General features: G+C 35.1%; 1 protein-coding gene across 5 annotated transcripts in view; it reads left to right on the forward strand.

Annotated features, from left to right (window-relative positions):
- The window catches only part of LOC145296644 (armadillo-like helical domain containing protein 1), a 217,472-nt gene that overhangs the window by 133,373 nt on the left and 61,939 nt on the right, over positions 1-22,160 (forward strand). For all 5 annotated transcript variants that reach the window (XM_080142573.1, XM_080142574.1, XM_080142571.1 and 2 more), the window contains one exon: positions 6,459-6,537. In XM_080142573.1, the coding sequence (XP_079998699.1) occupies positions 6,459-6,537 (79 nt within the window). The remainder of the gene's footprint in view (positions 1-6,458; positions 6,538-22,160) is intronic.

Consider the following 22,160-nt stretch of genomic DNA (forward strand, 5'->3'; position numbering starts at 1 on the left):
GTTGTAAATTTGGGTTGAATTGTATCAAAATCAAAGCAAAATATGATAAAAGTAAAAACAAAATAGATAAACCCCATAATTTATTATACCATACCTGTTCACACGTAAACACTTATCACAATATTCTGTGGATCGATATTAAAAAACCTTGTTAAACTTTTTGACATATTTCCATTCTATGAGGTCAGGTACGAACGAACACTCCATAATTTTATTATACCATATTTCTTCAAACTGAAACATAATTATCAAAGTATACTTACGCTATATGAAAAGATATGAAAGATATGAAAAGTCTTTATTAAAGTTGGTGCCTATTTCCATTCTATCTAGGCTAGGCGCGAACGCAGACCCCACAATTTTATTATGCCATCCCTATTTAAGTTAAAACATACTTATCAAATATTCTCATGTATATCTATATCAAAAACTCTTGTAAACTTTTTTTTTTAATTTTTTAATTTTTTATTTCCATATTTTGTAGACCAGGCACGAACTCAGACCCCACAATTTTAATGAACCGCTGTTCTGCCGGATCAAACATGCCCATTCCTGTGTCTCGATACATCTATCATTATATGTAATCAGTTTTTTAAAATAGTCAACCATATAGGAGCCTATTCGTGACCAGACAGACAGACAGACACACACACACACACACACACACATTCAGCTTTATATTATATATATATATATATATATATATATATATATATATATATATATATATATATCCCTCCCATTCTCTCTCTCTCCTTCTGGCACTTGTTACTATTTTTACCCATGTTTTAATCATTGGTATTTGCTTTTATCTCATTTCAATTCTTATCTGTCGACGACCGCTTGAGATAAAGTGTAGATAACAGTCACTTAAATCGTAAGAATTTGGTTATTTCTTTTATCTTTCTTTGTTTTTGTTTTTTTTATTCCTAACAATAAATAATTGTTTTCAATCGAAAATAATACTACTATGGTACAAAATACTATAATGTTAAAATGTAAGTTGAAGCAAAATTTTAAAACTTGACCTTTTCAAGGTCAAAGTACAAGGGTTAAGGTCATATAATATGTGAGCTTTCATTGGTTGCAATATGGTTTGAGTAGCAGGGTTCGACAATGAAGTAAATTTAATTTATTGCCAGAAATGTGGGTTTTAACTTTTTTGAGGCCTTGATCTTCATTTTTGGCTTAAATATGTTCGAATTAAAAGGATTCTAAGTTATACTAATATTTTGACCAAGTTTGGTAATGATTGGTCAAGTGAAGTTGACTGTGCATAAACGAACAAACATAAAAATTTTCCTAAGTAAGTAATATAATGATCAACACTGAAGCAGTTTAAATCGAGTTTATTATATAAGTTATATTCTTATTATTATTATAACTGTTATCGTAGCAAGAATTGGTTATCAGGACAGGTTTCAAGACTGTAACCAACCCACCAAGATTTAGGAAGGAGACTGTAAATAAAAAAGTGTCTGGTGGATCGGCAGATTAAAATAAGTTTTTTTTTTTTAAGCACGAAATAGCGATTTTTAATTTTTTTTTTTTTTGTAACAAAATATAAATTTTGAAATTTCTGTAACTAATAAAATATAAATAATCATTAAACTTTCTGTAGTGAAAATTGAGTGCGACTGCAGTCACGGAGGTGGGCTGCATGTGCGAACTCGAAACCCGAGCGATGGGTGACAAGAAGGCGACGAATCAGCAGGTTCGATTGTGCATTAATTTGCATAACTGAGATAATATAAGGCCGGGAGTTAAGATGTTTGTGAGAGTTGAGCCGTTGAGTTTCTCGAGAACCGGATGGAACCTGGTTAGAGCGGAGAGTGTCGCTGAGAATCGAGTCCAGGTTTTTTTTTTTTTGATTAGACTTTCTTGTGTGAAATAAATAAATGACAGTTATCAAAGTGTATCATTTTTAGCATTTATAAATATTTTTGAGCATACATTTTTGAATTACGTATGAATTTCGAGAAAACTTTTCTTTTCAAAATTTTCAGTTTTCATAAAATAGTCAAAACTTTGTAATAAATGGATGGAAGTTGTCTGCCCCTGCTCTGCACTCTCAAAATATTCAAACTAAAAACCAAAAAAATGGTTTCTTCACAGTAGTGCAAAAGTGCCAAAAAGGGTTATAGTAAATCCCCCCCCCCCTTCCTCTGCATCAAAAGTATGTTTATCATGAAACATTAAATGAATAATAAAACAAAATTATGGTAGGTAGTTGTTTTTCTTTTTTTATTTCTACAATTTACATTTATTTTACTATTTTTCTGTTTCATACAATTGTTAAGATTTGATCATCGGCGATGCTGAGCATAATCCGGCGGTTAACATCATGTTCTGAGTAAAGCTTTGTCCAGTTCAAAATCTGCACAAATACCAAAAGTATATATACTCATAAAAGTTTTGTTAGACTCTTTTTGCAGTGAATTAATTTTACTGTAGTGGGTATTCTACTAGTATATATGTCTACGTTATTTGATAGTGATTTTGAGAAATAGTTAATTTCAACCAAACTTTTAAAAATAAAAATTTATTTTAGACTGTTTGAATAATGAGTAATGAATTTTAAATGTAATTAAAATGATCGACAGTAATTGTGGGCAACTTACAGGTTCCATTTTCGTTAGTTACTATACTGAGACGTCAAAGAAGACGCTAATTCTTTCCTAGAATTACTCCACTTACTCTTGAACTTCACCTTACAATGCTGAGTGTTTAGCAAGTGTAGTATCAATATTTTTTGAGTCTTTGATATGAGTCAATCAAGAATTGACTGTAGTTTCCTTAATGGACCCCCTTAATATTATACTACATGGCCATGAAAGCTGTACATTTAGAATAATCATCAACATATTTATACTATATCTACCTACTTATCTACCTATCTACGTTACCTTTTATGAAATCTTTATATAGTAATGCACTAGGACATTTCATGTTTGTATGCATGTTATCAACTTTCACACACATTTAAAAAATTATATCCTCTGATCAGTGAAAATGGTGATTGCTGACTAATTGGTACTCACGCAGAGAGTGATCCGTGCTGAAATAATAACGTTATTATTTAAAAATCCATTCTTAACATGGGGAGGGGAGGGTGTTTTGTACCTATTCTGTAATTTAACCTTACAATTGAATAAAAAAACATATAATAAAACTTTAATTAAACGTAGAAATTTAAAAAATAGCACGGACCACTCTCCGCATTAGCACCAACTAATCTAATGTTGCTAATTGTCGCTAATTCCAACTTCATCCAATTTTTAAATGAATTCTTCCAAAATCAAATTATGCTGGCCTATAAGCTAAAATAGTATAATTTTAAATAAATAGTATCAAAAAGTGACATTTATTTCATTGATTTTGAAGAATATTTTGCTGAGAATTATTTTTATGGTAACAATATCATTGTCATCATCATATTGGATTTAATATTCATTTTACACGCTAGTATGTGTTGGACGGCTTTTAAAAATTTACTTCCAAACTAATCTATCTTTGGCCAACAGGTCTTTCTTTATCTCTCTTTTTCTGATATCCATTTTTTGTCATGTTTTCCTTGGTCCTTTCCTGTGAACTAAACCTATTACCTCAGCTTTTGAGGGGTGAGTTCCACAGAACCCAAGACTGTGTGCAACATGTTTAAACAGGAAATATGAACTCATAATTAACTCCTTAACAAATGCACAATCTAGTGTCGCTCATCTACCTTCTACTAAACTTTATGTAATGCAATCTCTTATCGTATCTGATCTTCACTTTAAGCTAATGTTTAAAATAGACGATCAGATCCTCCTTAAAAGCAGATCCAACCCCATGGATCTCGTTAAGATGTGAAACCCACGCCATCATTTTCACTATGGCTAGAAAATTTATTTTCTCACTAGGCCATAGCGGCGCTGTGTTCTGGATGGTCAATGCTTAATTTTTGACTATCAGGTCTTCAGCATCGATGCGAGATGTTACTTTGTTGACATACAGAGTCACTGAAGTTTACTGAAAGTGCAAAAAAAAGTGCTCCGCTGTTTTTCTTTTGTTAACATTATAGTGCTGACAGTAAGGTTGTGTCCCCACTCCATCTTGGCCAGCTTATTATAAAAGAGTAGCATATTCTGAACAAATCGCCAAGTCAGAGAATACTCTGATTTGTTGAGATAGTTCTGTTGACTAATCAGTAGATATGAGAAGAGAAGCAAAGTGAGGAAGCAACCATTGTTAACCTATTATACCTATACTTTCTGTTAATGCAAATTCTTGTTAATTACCTTCTGTTCGTGTTATTTGCTGTGGCCCCTTAAATCCACAACAGAACTAAAAGAAAACCATGTATTTAAACAATGTTTTTTTATATGTGAAATTTTAGTACAAGCATGATCAGATTTTCTCAAAAGTCTGTTAAACTTACATGAAGTAATCATTAAAAAAGAACCTGATCCAGTATACCTTTTTCTAATTTGTTTACCACTGTCTGAGACCCTATGTCAAGAATCCTTATTCTAATCTAGTTTACCTTTTAATAATAAAATCCTTTTTGTCTCTATATTAATTAAAAAAAGCATTAATTTTCCTTTACAACTTCTGGCATTATAGGAAAAAAAGAAAACCCTTTCTATGCCTAACTTAAATGCGCACCACTTGCAGTTATTACTAAAGCGTTTTCCTAGCTAACAATGCATATATTTCGTCTCTCTTTAATTATTGTTATTATATTTTATCCCACGAGCTTACTATCTTAAATACGTAATCTCACAGAGAGCAAACGCTTCTACTCACAGGCAATTCAGTCCTCTCATGTAACTCGTGATAACTGCATAATTTTATTCATGGGATAACTTCTTCGCATGTTGCCTAATTATTATTATTTCTCTTCCTATATATTAACAACATACCACATTACGCTTACAGATTCATTTAAGTTTTTTAAAAGTAGCATTCTTTTATATTTTATCAGGCAATGTCGAGTAACTGGTCTTGCTAGTTGCAAAGAAATCCAAATATTTGTTTTATATTTCACAGTAGTGATTTATTGAATTTTCAGGAGATATAACCAAACCATTTACACAAATTGTTTCAAAATCGAACAAGACGTCATAATTACCTCAGGGATCGATCCTTGGACCTTTGTTGTTTCTGATATTCATAAATGACTTACCTGATAAAATTGTCTCTGAGATGGGTATATTTGCCGACGACACCACGCTCAATAGCAGGTACATGGGTAAAACTAATGAGCACATATCTAAGATAATGGCAGAAACCTTAGAGGAAGACTTTCAGTCTGTAGTGGTATGGGGTCAAAAATGGATGGCAATGTTCAATGCTGCCAAGACAAAGCTCGTTTCCTTTAATAATTACATGAAACCTTACTAACCACGAATAGCTATGGCTAAAGATACATTACCTGAAAGTACTTTGTTCAAACTCCTTGGCTTAACGTTCGCAGGAAACATAAGTTGGAATAAATACATCAAAATCGTTGCCAAGGTTGCTGCGAAGAAGGTGTGTTCTCTCTACCGTGCTAGAAAGTTACTTATGCCTGAAAGTATTCTGTACCTCTACAAAGCCACCATTCGCCCATGTATGGAGTATTGCTGTCACATTTGGGCTGGTGCATCTACTACTAGTCTCTCACTCCTGGACAGAGTCCAAAAGAGAGTCGCCAACCTGATAGGTCCTGAACTGTCATCTAAGCGTCAGCCTCTGTCCCATCGACGAAATGTTGCATCCCTCTGTCTGTTTTACAAGTATTTTAATGGTGGATACTCTGACGAACTACAAGTCCTTGTACCCCCTTCGATGAAAATACCCCCGACAAACACGACAAGCAGAGAAGTTCCACCCCTACACAGTAGAGATCCTTAGATGTAAGAATACCTTCTACTTTAATAGCTTCTTCCCCAGAACTGCTAGACTTTGGAATTCGCTTCTGGTTTCCTGCTTCCCCATGCAGAAGTTCAAGTATAATATGAACAGACATCTTGTTGCTAAACTCCCTACATAGTATCCCTGCAACTTAGGTCCCTGATGCATCAAAGTTGCAATGTGCCTTGTTTGGGGTGAAAATGTAAAAAAAAATGCAATTATTTTGTTGACTTAAAATTAATGTTTTCAAATTTAGCTGATGTAAATAATATCCATTCAATTGTTTCTCTAGTCTATGTTTCTATAGTGAAATGTGTACATCTGTATGTTGAAAATGTGACGCTACCATTTGCACTTAACTCTAGAAATCAGCAAAGACGTTTAAAAGGCATATATTAACATACAGAGTGACACTTCCAATCAAAATCCTTTTAATTAGCCTCAGTTTTTGACGTTTACTAGCCTCTTCATCCTCATCTTTATCCTCATTAATATAAATAAAAATTTGTCTATAATTTACTTTTTTAATGTAAATTACATTAAATTGAGAAATTTTTTCTAAATATTGTATTTCTTTATAGATGCAATTATTAAGGACCTTGAATGTCCACGTCCAACCTATATCTATATCCAACAAGCTTCTGCAGCAAAGATAATTGGGTAAGTCCTTTTGTATGCATACCTATACATGTAAAAGATGGAATATCCAGTTTGAATATCCAATGTAGCATCAAATCCTGAGAACATATTCGAGAAAGAACTGTTGCACATAAGTCAGACACTATTAACTATGACTATGCAATCACCACAGCTATGTACCTAGAAAACAGAGCTGCTAGACTTGATATAGGGCAAGAAAGAGAAAATGGCAGTCCTAGTTGAAGTCACTGTCATAATGATGCTGACTTGAACACAGTTATCTGGGAGAAAATAACGAAATACCAAGGTTGTATGTAGAAGAAAAAACTTGAATCTTAGGCAGATATCCATAAATCTAGTCGTCATAGGAACAATCGCACTCAAAAGAAGAAATTAAAAAACTGCCTGGCAAATATACCCAGTGAACCAAGGGAAAAAGAGATACAAAAAGTTGTGCTTAAGGGGACAGTTAAAATCCTAAAATGATCTTTTGATTGGGGTTTCTGAAATAGTGAGTAGATGTCTGGAATTTAGTAAGGTACACCATCCCTAGCAAAAACAAAAAGATAAAATAATGTAAAAAACATGGTAACCAATTACATGATGAATAAATGAGGGGATGACATAAGTATTTACAAACTGAAACCAGTAGATACTTGTATTATACCTATATAGCAATACTACTGAAAGTAAAGTTGGATTGTTGAATCATTTGCATGCTCATACAGGACACTAGATATTTTAGAAATGGTCTGTTATTATATCAAGGACAGTTGTCTGTGAGTATGTGTATATGTTTGTTGTCCAGTTAAAAGTCCAAAAGTACTAACCAAAGACGCACAAGGTTTATATTTTATTGATCACCATTGCTCTAGATGTATAATGTCTAAAATTGAGAAAAAAATATTTATTATTTGGGGTTAAATGGGCATTTATATCATTTAATGTTATTAAGAGGTACATGCATCTTTTAATGTTATCATGTAAAGGGGTTATTCCCCTTATGCTGACTCAAATTATCCAAGTGTGGGGAGAGAGAGAGAAATGGGTTAGTGAAGAAAAAAGAGAGAGGGAGGTGGGGAAACAGGAAGGAGGAAACAGGAGTGGTGAAAGAGAGGGATGTAAACGTTATGTTACATTTTTACCTTGGCCAATGCGGCATAACCTTGCTAGTCTTACATATATAACAAAAAATGAATTTGATACCACATTGTGAGCCAAAACCAAACTGCTAAGAAAATTAGAAAAAAAAAACAGTTGAGCCACCAAATGGAAGTTTAGAAATTCGTTCATATTGGAGTTATAAGAAATTAATTGCATCAACTAACATTCAAAATGTTTAGATTTTTTAGATTTTTGGATTGATAATTTGGATTATTTGGATTATTCAGACTACTTTTCTCATCTTGGGTGTTTTTTTCACAATTTTTCGGTCAATGTAATCTCTAATCTTCTTCAAGTATATTTTATCGAACTTGAAAATTTTTCTGTTGAACTTGAGAATTTTTCTGTTGAGCTCTGGAATATGCATATGATTTTGACCGGACCTCTTTATTTAATTAATGGAGCTAGCACGCGCTCCTTCAGTAAGTTATAGAAATCCTAAGTAATTTACAATTGTATTTTTAGTGTCGCCTGCACTAAGGATTGAATCTTCAAGCCCCAGAAGAGTGTAATATGCAACTGAATTTTACGAAATACTTTATATGCTACACCATGGGTCCTTGTGTTCAAAATTCTGAGCAGATTCCCAAGTTTGACAGAAAGGTTTCCGGGTTTGACAAGATACAACTGAAGAAGGAAGTTATATCAGCGAAACATTGGGCAAAGAACACTCAAGATGAAACAGTAGTCCGAATAATTGAAATAATAAAGAATTCAAAATGTTATCAAAAATTGTATCTTCAAAGAAAGATTTTCATATTTTGCATCTTTTTTAATCATATACACACACAAACGAGTTTGCGTTGTTCCTGATGAAGATTAAAATGAAGATGAATTAAACCTTATCTCTATGATCCTTATATCTCTATTCATACAAAGTTAGGTATGTATATATGTTCATATATTTTTATGTACAGGATGATTTACACCTAAACTAATTAACTGATCATTATAAACTTTGGAACATGGCTGCTAGACATAAGTGGTCCTAATATGGGGTATATTTAGCTTAATTTAGTTTTATTCAAATGAGGTAAAAGGGGGCTAATTTTTTTTATGAAAACTCAGATAACTTGTAAAATTTTAGAATACCTGTCCCAGGACGGGCAAAAATTAATTCTTGGAACAAAACAGTTTTATTGATACTTGTATTGTCCCCTTTCGAAGATTAAAATGAATATATATTAAACCTTATGTCTAGAATCCTTATTCTAATATTAACCAATATCAACTGTATGATTTAAAAAAAAAATGTTTAAAATTTAAGATTTCAGCTTAAGAGTTCTTAAGAAATTAAGATTCAGGGAATTTTGTTTAATTGATGTCTAATGATTATGAATGAAATTCAATACAAATTCTGATATATTTACATTTACAAATCCGAAGTTTAAACCCTTTAAAATACACTAAACCAATTGGAATATAGGGAATATTTAATTGATGTTAAATACCTATCGTCAAAATTTCACAAAAATTGGAGGTGTCTTAATTTTAACAAAGAGCTTCTATCCTCTTTTATAAACTTAAATTAAACTATGTGTACATATGACCTATATTTGGACATTTAATGCCTAGTAGCTGTGATTCAAAGTTCATAATGATCAATTAATTAGTTTAAGAGTAAATCCCGTACATCCAAATTTATAAACAGATAAACATACCTAACTTTATAAATATAGAGATAGCTTATACAAAATAAAGTCTATTAGATAATCGAAGAAATAAGAATGTAGTGTTGCAAGAAGTAAAAAGACTTGGCGAAAACCGAATTCATTACTTTGGTAAGAAGCTGCCGAAAGGACATAACTTAAAATGGTTTGATTTAAGAAAACTTTTTCAAATTGTTTCCCAGGTCATATTTCATACGTTGTAATTGATGATCTGCTCTCTTGATATTTGCTTGTTATAAAATAAACCTTTCTTTAGTTGAGACTGACAGTCCAATAAAGTATGAGAAGACGTAAAAAAGAACAAAAAACAAAACTCAAAACTGGGTTGGATTTCATTGTTGTGTGGGAATTAGGATTCGATTTATGAAATGTGTTCAAAAAGTATCCGTACTGATCTAGTAACCTAGAGAGAAACGTACAATTAATGAGAAGTCAAATGGCTTCAGAATATGGAACGTGTTCAAAAAGTATCCAGACGTAACCTAGAGAGAAATGTACAACGAAGGAAAGGTTAATTTTCTTTAGAATATAGAGCATGTTCAAAAATTATCTCTACTGGATGTGTAAATTTTTACTCTTTCTTGATAGATTTGTATTGAGAAAGAATTCTGGTTGTAATATATTGGCTCCCTCATGTAATTTGTGGCGAGAACTATGTATGTTTGTGTTGCATTTCGATCTTTTGCCATACATGAAGAAAACCATGGTGCTGTGATTATGACAAAAACATATGAAAGTTCATAAATTGCATTCTTCGTCGCAGCATGTTTACTCTGTATTTACAGTTCTGTAATCCTTCTCAATCGGAAGAACGCTGCCTGCCAATAAGTTCTCTCATACTTTGAAAACAACTAATATAAAGAGAACAGATCATTCATTCTATCATAAAAAATGCTAAGTCAAGACAAAACTGTTGGAAAACAAAGAAGATTTATTCTACTTGGTCTTGGAGTTATTCATTTTGGATTCTCTCACTCAATTACATGGCATACACACAAGAATTTATCAACAATGTATCACTTTTTGCGGCTAGAAGAGAGAGAGTGAATATCAATTATACAAATAAATCTTTTTGCTTCTTTCAGGTTATAAAAACGGTAGGAATGTATGAGATGAAAGAGAATGGTGGAATTTTTGTGATGAGGATCGATTATTTGAATTATTTAGATTGCTCATTTTGCATGTTGTTCTCATATTTCCAACTTGGTATTCGTATATGATCTCTTTTTTTTCATTCCATTTTAGTTAGGTATAAGAAAGCTAACATTTGATTTGTATATGAGATACATAGATATCTACTTTTTAAAGTTTGGAGAATTATGGCTCACAGCACCGGAACTCTTTGCAAGGAAGATTTTTTTTTCCTTGATCACCGTTTCGTCCCATATGCTTCTCTCGTCCCCATTCATAAAACATGCCATACCTCTTGTGTCTTCTTCGTCTCCTGGTTTCCTCATGCTGGCAGCAAAAAGAGCACAGATTTTGCTTCCTTGAATTCTCCAAATTCTACAGAACCGATATCTATGTATTTCATATACAAATTATTATTACAATAGCTCTAAAATGTTGAGTTAGTAAACGAACTGAAGAACATTAATTTTTCACTTTTAATTGGCGACTATGGTTTATCTTTATTGCGGTAGTTTCTCTGTTTTGTCATATTCAAGAACCAAAAATGCAATGAAGACAGAAAGAGAAAGATGGGAGTGGGGGGAGATTAATAATCACTGTTTAATCATATCTTATCAACGCATTTATATTAACATGTTCACATATGTAGTGCTTCCAAGGAACTACAGACGGTTTTCTCACTCTCTCTCTCTCTCTCTGTGAACCATGTGATGTAATATCCATTTCTATCAATTCCAACAGCCTAGTAATTCTAACCTCCAGTCCAACAAGTTGACACTAACTCAACTTTTATTTACTGTTAGTTTCAGCTAACCAATTTAAATACTAGTTTGTTTACTAGCCCAATATTTAACATCTGTAAAATTCCTCAAATAGTTATGCATGACGCTGCTTCTTATAATTATGTGTCATTGACTCTTTTTTTTTTTTTTTTTTTTTACACAGTGATCACCACTTATCAAGGCCCGGAAGCCACTCAGGGATAAGGGTTATTGCAAGTACATTACGTTAGTGTGGAGATTTGATGAAGTGTTTAATTAAGGGGGCGGTTCATTAGGAATTTGTTAACATTGGACTTGAAGACATCCAAGTTGTAGTCCGGAGGGAAGCAGGCAGACGGAACAGAGATATCCTCTTTCTTGAAGATATCATGTTAAATTAGACCAAAAAGAAATATGTGTTTGTTTTTCTTCAATTAGTGAATTCCCCAAGCATTTCTCAAAGCATCTTCTTCTGCAGGTGTGTTTACAAATAAAATCTCCTATTGTTGGTATATTCTGAAATTATCTTACTCTCACACTCGTTTTTCATGCATGGCAGGGAAGCGAATGTAGGATATTATGTGGCCTTGCAGGCCAGAAATAATCAAGACAAATACATTGATATAATTAACAAAAAGCATATCAACAAAAGTATGTCATAGAAGTACATGTCATAATTCTAGAGCCATAACTGGCACGAATGGCAGTATTTACTTCCTTCCCACTGCAAGAAGATGTGACACAATTTCAGAAGGTGAGGAGATTCAAGCCAGCCCTCCTAAAAGTTGCTTGGGTAGCACCGTTCGCATTCCCTGGTCAGGGCACTTCAGGCTGTAAGCAATAAATTTACCCCACTCGAAAGACGGAAGATTTGATCTCCTAGGACTAGCCAAAATGAATTTCTCATCTTGCCAGATAAAAGGCCACTGAAATGACTTAGTTTCTGCCGAACTGACTCTCGAGATTGTAACCTCGACAGGCATGCATCAACATCAAATGAATATCATGAACTGTAGATGTAACTGTATTTATTGTATTTGGGCATTTATTCCTGATATGGATAGATCAGCTTACCCCATAAGAAGATGAAAAAGAAAGAGATGTCATGTAATGTTAGAAATAAAGTAAAAACAAAGAGACGGCAGGATATTGCGCATGGCATCACAGATATCAAGGTTAAGAAAAACCAGTATTTTCAGATCAGTCTATCTGTGGATGTGGCTGAAGTCACTGAAAGGAAAACTTTGATAATTGCTAAGCGCAAAATTCCCCCCTCACTAAGATATGTTTGCTGTGTCCACCCATTTAACTTCAATAAGACAATTAATTAACTAAGACAGTATTTGCCTCCCCCCCTCCCCCTCTCTCTCTCTCTCTCTCTCTCTCTCTCTCTCTCTCTCGTGATCTATAAAAACTAAAACTCCCAGCAAATTAAAAAAAAATTTATTCAGTTTTCACCCCAAACAAGGCACAGTGCCACTTTGAAGTAGGGAGTTACTATCTGGGACATAAGTCGCAGGGATATCATGAAAGAAGGTGAGCAGCAATATGTTTGTTCACATTACACTTGAACTGCTGCATGTCAGTACAGTTGGTAAAGCAGGGTCCCGGAAGGGAGTTCCAAAGTCTAGCAGTTTTGGGGAAGAAACTATTGGAGTAGAAGGCTTTCTTACACCTAAGGATCTCTACTGTGTAGGAGTGGGATTTAGCTGCTTGTCAGGTTTGTCGAGGGTATTTACGTCGAGAGGGTACAAGTGCTTGTAGTCCGTCAGAGCATTCACTATTAAAATACTTGTAGAACAGGCAGAGAGATGCAACATCTAGTCGATGGGACAGAGGCTGAAGCTTAGATGACAGTTCAGAACCTATTGGGTTGGCGACTCTCTTTTTAACCCAGTTCAGGAGTGAGAGACTAGTAGCAGATGCACCAGCCCAAATGTGACAACAGTACTCCATACATGGGCGAATGGTGGCCTTATAGAGGTACAGGATACTTTCAGGTGTAAGTAGCTTTCTTGCATGGTAGAGAGAGCCCACCTTTTTCGCAGCAGCCTTGGCAATGCTCTCAATATATCTGTGCCAACTCATGTTCCCTGTGAACGTTAGGCCGAGGAGTACTTTTAGGTAATGTGTTTTTGGCGATTGCTATTGGTTGTACAAAAGGTTTCTTGTAATTATTGAAGGAAACAAGCTTAGTCTTGGCGTTATTGTCCCCATTCCACTACAGATTTGAGGTCTTCCTCTAGTGTTTCTGCCATTTCCTTAGATATGTGTTTATTTGTTTTCCCCTCGTGCCTGTTATAGAGAGTGGTATCATCAGCAAATATACCCATTTCAGTGACAATTTTATCAGGAATGTCATTTATGAATATTAAGAATAGTAAAGGTCCAAGTATAGACCCCTTAGGTACTCCCACATTTATATCATATTGTTTAGATGTACGACCGTCGATGGCAACCTGTATTCTTCTTTTACTTAAGAAGGATTTAATTAAATTATGTATTCTTCAAGTGATGCCATATGATCTAATTTTACTGAGAAAACCTTCGTGTCATACCCTGTCAAAAGCCTTAGATATATCTAGGGCTACCGCTCTACCCTTCCCTGCTTTATGCAGTGAATCGTATATACGTTCAGAGACTACAGTTAGGATATATGCTGTGAAACGGGCTTGCCTAAATCCATATTGATGGTCAATCAGAAGTTTAGCAGCTGTAAGATGATAGACTAGAGCTTGATTAAATATGGACTCAAATATTTTGGTGAAAAGTGGGAGGAGGCTAATGGGGCGATAATTTAATGGGTCAATTCTTGTGCCAGAATTCTTGTAAACTGGTACCACAGAGGCAGTTTTCTGGCAGTCAGGAAAACAAGCATTTGTTGTAAAGTTTGGAGAAAACTGGAGCAACCTCAGGGGAACATTTTTTTAATAGCACAGCCGGAATGAGATCAGGTCCACATGCTTTCAAATGTTTAGGTTATTTATGACACCATTTTCCTTTTCTATCCACACTAGCAGTTCAGCCCGGCTTTGCTCGGGCCCTATGTACTGTTCATAACTTTATGTGCATATATTAAAAAGTTTGACTCATGTCCAGATAACCTACATCTAAAATTTCAAATGTTTAGTTTCAAAGTTGACGGAGGAGTTTGGTAGAGTCTGCAAAGGACAACTCATTCAACTTTGACCTTTTGACAGCCAAAATTTCCTCAAAAACTGATTAAAAGTCTTGCTGCATGTTTAAACACCCATTATGTAAAATTTCAAATGTTTAGACCCAAAATTGGCCGAATAGTTTGTTAGAGACCGCAGAGGTCAAATCTTTTGAACTTTGACCCCTTGGCAGTTCATATTTTCAGCCAAAAGCCGATTAAAAAGCTTGCTCGATGTCTGAATACACTTTATGTAAAACTTCAAATATTTAGACCAAAAATTGGCTGAGTAATTTGGTAGAGATCGCAGAGGTCAAACTTTTTTAAAACTTTGACCCCCAATTTTTACCCCTTAACATTTATTGTTTTGGGCTCAAATCAAATTAAAAAGTTTGATCCATGTCCAAGTAACCTACACCTAAAATAAGTGTTTAGACCCAAAATTAGAGAAGGAGTTTTGTAGAATTTTCAAAGGTCAAATCGTTGAACTTTGACCCCTGAAAACCAATTAAAAGGATTTTTCCTAATCTCAATACATCTTATGTCAAATCTGGAGTCTGTAGACTGAAAATTGACAGAGTAGTTTTGTAAGGAAGTGTAGACACACACACAATTTTACTTTTATAGATATATAGATAGATAAAGAATTAGAAAATGAAAACATTACACAAACAGCCCTATTACTCTTATCATAAAAAAATACAATAAAACACTGTTTAATCCAACACTAGGTGTATTAGAATTTTTGTAGAAATTTTTGACACCCCTAACACGAAACTGCGAATAAAATATAAAAAAACTCGTAATTTCTCTTTTAAAAGTGGGTTATTTATTTTCTTTATGGATTATACTTCCAAAATAAACTATTGGAGTTGTTTTAAAAGTAATAGAAATATATATTTTTTTAAAACAGTAATGAAATTAATTGAATTTTACGAGCTCAGTATTTTTCAATTTTTAAACTTTAAAATAAAAATCTATCAAAATTTTTCTATTGATTCTATTTTTACGATATTTTCAGGATCAATGTGAAATTTTATGCTCTTTCCAATAAACCGAATATAATATTTTAGACAAACGTTTTTTTTTTTTTTTTTAAATTCACGCCCCCCCCCCATTTTCAAGTGTCTATTAAAAAGTAAATAATTAATTTACTCACCAAAATTTTAAATATCACAAATTGAAAATAAAAGATCAATAAATAATATATTCATCACCTTCATACACCCACAAATGGCCAGTAAAATCGATCCCGGTGTGCAAGAACGGCTTAACTAAATTAACCCGATGCTTAGGCAAATTTGTAACTTTGGGGTATCTAAAGGAAAGAGTGTTATATTTTTTGCAAATGACACAACAAGATATCACCGTTTTAATAGCTTGTCTAGCTTTGGGTATCCAAAATCCCAACATTCTGAATTTGCTAAGCGTAGCAGCAATTCCCAGATGCTTACACTTCAAATGACAATCTATGATTATTAAACTTGTAACATGACAAGGCTTGGGAAGCAGAATAGGATGAAGGACGGCATCAGAAAAATAAGTAGATTTACCAATTCTACCTCGTGAGCGGATCAATCCTTCATCGTCCAAAAATAAATTAAATTTAGAAACCAAAGGGGGGAGGCTTCACCGCCATCAGACTTAGACAAATAATCCTTTTCCTTAGAAAGGAACAGTCCTTGTGTCATTCTGAGCAAGTACAATCTCGCCTTAATACCAGAATCGAGAACAATACCTCTCATTTTTGATATAAATCGGAAAACTGCAGTCAAAACTCCAATGAGCTTATTCAGCGAAGAGAATTTCTCTACTTCAATTATATAACTGCCTTGAATGACAGGTTCACAACCAGTAACTGTACTGATCAACATCTGGCTAGCCAGATTAAGACAATTCAGGTCATAACTAGGCCAGATCAAGTTATCTCCTCTCAACCATTCAGGCCCGAATAACCAATGAGTAAAAACCATTTTAAATTTGTTCAGGGACATACCCCTCGTGACAAAGTCAGCAGGATTGTCATCAGTCTTCACATACTTAAACTTCACTGTCAAACCTTTATCACAAAGATTTTTTACCATCGCTTTTACATCTTTTAACCGGTTACGAGTGAATTGACATTTTGTATTGACATTGTCAGATAAAACCCAGGATAGTACTACCTGTGCATCTACAGCGATAATCACAGAACTGAGCACTTTCAAAGGGAGTATTTTCACCAGAACAGAAATATGCTTCATGCATAAATATACCGCTAACAGCTCTAAGGTGGGTAAGGTTCTCTTAACAGAGGGAACAACCCTGGCTTTAGCGAATATCAGTCTGGCTTCACCATGCTGATGTAAATATACCGTGATTCCATAGGCCAGGTTCGAGGCATCACAAAACACTATTAACGTGGCTGAAGAAGCGGAAGCCACGGAGTAATGGTCAAATTCAAGCTTCCCGATACGTACCAGATCCTTATACAACCTCTCCCAGTCAACCATAACGTCAGGTGGGACCGGCTGGTCCCAGGATACTTTCAACTTCCACAATTTACTAAGAAGGATCCTACCTTTAATAGTAACAGGGAGCATTAAGCCAAGAGGGTCAAATACAGAGGAATTTACAGACAAAATATCCCTCTTAGAGGATACTGATCGTCCTTCAATGCAAGAACTTGCTCACATTTTGTCAGAGGAGGGGTTATACAAATAGCCCAATACCTTCTCAGTGTCAGAACCATGGGAGGAGAGACTGTTATCTTCCGACATTCGCTTAGCAAGCACTTCATTGTTGCTACAGCAATTCCTCAAGGAAAATCCACCTTCCCCCATGACAGAAACAGCTTCCAAATACAGCTGCATCAGAACTTCAGCAGAATTATGAGTTTTCACCAAGTTGTCCACATAGAAGTGGCCCAAAAGCATCTCCCTGCAAGGACCAGGAGGGTATTTCTCCACATGATATCGAACCATGTAGCTCAGTATAAAAGGACTGGACACAAAGCCAAATATAAGAGTGTTGTATCTAAAGCAGATCAACTCATCACCCAATCTTAAAAAGAAGCAGAATCTATTTCTGTCACATTCGTCATTCAAACGAATCATTAAAAAGGCCTTCCAAATATCGGCCAGTAGAACGTACTGGTCCATCCGAAACCGCAAAAGCAAATCCAGCATGTCAGTGTACATATTGACACCAGAATAAGTGCAGTCATTTAAAGAAGGTTTCCCACTGGTTCTCAAAGAACAATTGAAGACTGGTCTAATCTTGGTGGTGCACTGTAAATCTTCTTTTATCACCGGTCGATGAGGAATCCATACATATTTGTTAAAATCGGAAGGAGCAACCACAATCCTTTCAATTATTCCTTCCTTTTCCTGGTCTAAGAAGACCTGACAATAATCTTCATACAAACCTTGTTCCGTCAGCTTCTTCGATACACGATTCAAAACTGACAAAGACACCTGATCATTAGCAGGCACCGACTTTGATTTTTCTTCATTCCAAGGCAAACTGACATAGTAACAGTTATCTATGAAGTGAATGGAGGAGCAAAAGGACTCAATCATATTCTTATCGAAATCACTGAATTCTTCCTCAACAATACCTATGGTTTCCAAACTAAGCATTTTTTCCACAGTTCTCTCAACAGTAGACTCCTCAAAACAACTGAACGGATCAGAATACACAGACTTGGGGTTCAACACAAAATATACATGAGTGAGGTCACACACAGAGTGTTCTTTGATGACTTGAGCATAATTCAATTCCAACCCCTTTGCCTGGTCTTTGGGAGGAGGAGATCCAAAATCCGCCAGATCACTAAACAAAACCATTCCTTGGGGAAATTCCCACACAAGGCCCTCTCTAAACTCCTTTAAATTCACGGGTCCCAAAAATCTAAGCACGCCCATGCCCAGTAAACCATATATAGGTAATGTGTCATCTCTCAACTCCGAGAAATTGGCAGCCAATTTGACCTGATGTTTCTTAAGGTCTTCTACCACAGAATTCAATCCGTGAACACGAAACGAAAGGTCCATATCATCATCCACCAAGAACGACACAGGATGGCAGGAATTTGGAAACCTCACTTGAAGATTAACTTCCTTCAAGTGTTTAATTTCTTTTCCCAAAAAGGTTTTAATCAGAAATTTGCGGTCTTTCATGGGAGTATTAATATTAGAAAAAGCATCCAACATTTTTCCAGACAAATAGGATCGTTCACTACCAGTGTCGATAAGGCAGTTGAAAGATACACTTTCACCAGATCCATTGTTGACGGCAACCTCAACAACAGGCAGCAACGAAGAGCTATTCAAGTGCCAACAAGCATTAGAAGCTGTAGATTCACCCCCAACAGAAGGACATAACACTCTACAGTGGCCTCTCTTATTACATAGCCAACACATTCCATACTCCTTACCCTTGCAAAGACATGACTCTTCTGCATGAGAAGGGCTCGAGCACTTGCTACATAAGCCAATCTCCTTACACCTCCTCAACCGATCTGCATGAGAAGGAAAAAACTTGCAGGAATAACCGTTATGGTTATTGGTTCTACAAAAATTACACTTAAATCCAATCTTAGTAGACTGGATATGAAAGTTTTCCAGCGTGGAAGGTTTTTTAGCATCCGATGAACCCATGAACCTAGGAGAAAATGTTTTCTTAGGTATACTAGCCACCTTCCGAGGATATGTTACCTTATTTTTACAAAACTCAATCGTTCGAAATATTTCCAAACTATGGTCTAGTATGTCTTCCAGGGTAGGGTAATTATTCCCTATTTTATGAATTAACTCAGACCTAAAAAGAGTGGGCAGCTTACTAAAAACAATGTGACTTAATAACTTGTTTCCGGGAGAGTTCATCTCCAAGAAATTTAAACCTAAGGAACTATTTAATTCGTGTACCTGAGCCTTAATGGAATTCAGAAACTTCTTTGCCGCTAAGTGGTTGCTTAACTTCTCGATGCTCAATATATGAGAAAAAACTGAATCCACAATGTTGTCCTTATCTAGAAATTCCGACGCGAGAATGTCAGTGGCTATGCGATAGTTTTCCTCAGATATAGAGAGATGCCTTACCAGTTGAAAGGCGTAGCCAGACAAATGTTTTTTCAGCACAACTAACCTCAAGGCGTCATTTTCTAAGTCCAGTACGCTATTCTCGAATTCCCGCTGAAAATTAAGGAAAGCTAATATATTGTTTTCTAAATCCTTTTCACTAAACTTGGGACATTCAATTTTGGGCGTTATCCCCAGACGCATTCCCTTAATAAGTGAGACTTTGTGATTTGCATTATCCTTTACTTCTACCGAAGGCTTGAGTCTTGACAATTTTTCCAAAACCTTCACCCGATGAAGAGCGCAATCCTTATTAAATGACCTTATCTCCTCATCTTCTGTTCCCTCAATTAAATAAGCATTAATAATCTGCTCATCTAACAAATCCACCAAAGCAGTGTAATCATCTATCTGCTTTTTGTACAACATATAACCTGCTTCGTTGATTTCATCTAATGAGTCTAAGAACTCAAACACCGTTAAGATTTTGTCTCTAATAATCTTTCTTTTCTCAAGTAACATTGTGGTAGTGGGAGAGGTAGTCATTTTAGAATACTAAACCCTGCCCCTTCTAACCTATCAATGACTAAATGCTAAACCACTCCCCCCGTGGCGTGCGAGACACCAACAACCTCTCTTGGCACCAAAAATGCCTGTAAAACAATGAACAAGAAGCCAAGATGGCCGACGCAGAAACAAAGAAGAAGGAAGGAGGGAGGGGGTACTATCTATGCAACGGACAGCAGCCGCGGTCACCAAATAAAGCCTAGACCAGTTTTAGCAGAGAGTAGCTTACTAAACTGGCAGAGTTATTAAGTCTATGAGTACCAATTTTTGGCAGAGTGAAGAAATTTATTACCCACTTCTTCCCGTGGAAGGTAATTCTTCTTAATCAATTAGACGTTACTACTAAACTCTGAAACATCAAGGAAGAAAACAAACAAAAAAAGGAAAATATGAGAAATAGAATTTATTAAATATAATGGCAAAAGGAAAAGTTTGTGACCTCTATGGGCTGCCAAAAATGTCCATCTGGCTTACAAGTATTCTTGTAGTAGTAACCGAAAGGGGAGAGAGTGAAGGGAAAGAGAAGGAAAGAGAGCTAGAGAAGATGGAAGAAAGAAAGAAAGAAAGAAGGGGGTGCACTTACTGGAAGCTTCTGGGCGCCCTTTTCCGAATGGAACATTTAGAAAGTTCGTTTTGTTTGTTTTTTTTTACTTTCAGAGTTCGTGTTATTTAAAAGTTCTTTTTTATCAGTCCTTTTCCTGGAAACTCGTTTCCGTAGTCCTTTTTGCAAAGGTTAAAATTCCATGGAGGCAGAATATTTTAGAGTTTTCAAGTTTCTTAGAAACTTTCCAGCGGCGAATTTTCTTCTTAAACTTCAATTATCCTTTTCTCGTTAATTGAATTCAGTTTTCAAGTGTCTTAGAAAACTTTGAGGCGAATTTTCTTCTCTTGGTTCTTTTCAACAATTTTAATGTCTTGTTAGGGCAGAGTTGTACATCGCCTTAGTAAATTTGCAGGCGTCGCTTTTTATCCGAGACCTTAAAGGAATGCATTCGATACTTGTTGTCTCGACGCCGCCCTTTCCACAACTGCCGAATTAATTCAAAAATGTCACACACATGCTTCAATTTAGAACAAAAACGTCTCATCCAATCAACGGACATAAGGGAGTCAGGTGACATAAAAAAAGGGGAAGCTAGGGAAGGGGGCAGGAAGGGAGTTAAGAAGGAAGGAAGGAAGGAAGGAAGGAAGAACAGAAACAGCAGAAAGAAGGAAAGAAAAAAGGAAAGAAAGGTGGTGGAAGATTTTTCGTCTTTACCAATAATGTGACGTTCGCTAAGAATTCACCTTTAAAGTAAATTTGTATACTATTAACGGCTTTTGCTGTGTTACATGTTCTCAACATTGTGGGTTTATTCAATTTCTTCCAGGTATTTAAATTTACTATTGAAAGGTCTGAACCCGAATTGAGTTGCATTTTTATTTTTTTATCATGAATTTTTATAGTCACATATTTTCGCAACCCTTCTTTATTTTCAGTCTCTGCCAAACACACTCGGATTTTGTATTTAATTTTATTTCTACAATGAGTACCTTTGTGTCCTATTTTTTACATATTAAACATTTTCTTGATAAATATGGACAGTCCTTAACCCAATGCAAATTACCACATCGATTACACAGAGACGGGATTTTTCTTTCTTCAAATTTTTTCTTAGTTTTTTTTATTTAACTCCTGGAGCTAACACTTGATTCTGTTCTGATTTAAATTTATATCCGAGGGCTCTTTTAAGAATAGATGCTGTTCCCTTTATGGCTGCTATTTGTATCTCGTTACAGCTTGGTCTTCCAGGGATTGCTTCTAAGTATTTCTGAAGGTTCTTTTTTATTAAACCAGTTGCTCCTATCACAACCAGTATAATGTTTATTTCTTTCAGAGACCATGTGATTTTTAGATCATTTTTAAGGTCCTGATATTTTGTTATCTTTTCCCGTTCAGCTCTATTAAGGCCAAAATCATTTGGGACTGTGACATCGATAATGAGTTCAGTTCTTTCGGGCTTGTTCCATATTGCAATATCTGGTTTGATAGCTTTGTCTTTTATGTATCTGCCCGCCTGTATGTCTTTGTCATAGAACACAATCACTTTTCCGTTTGATGTTATCGATGGTGGTTCATGTTCCCAGATGTTCGTTG

This window comes from Euprymna scolopes, chromosome 17 (genome assembly GCF_053919585.1).
Source record: "Euprymna scolopes isolate OS-2025 chromosome 17, ASM5391958v1, whole genome shotgun sequence".
Lineage (NCBI taxonomy): Eukaryota > Metazoa > Mollusca > Cephalopoda > Sepiida > Sepiolidae > Euprymna > Euprymna scolopes.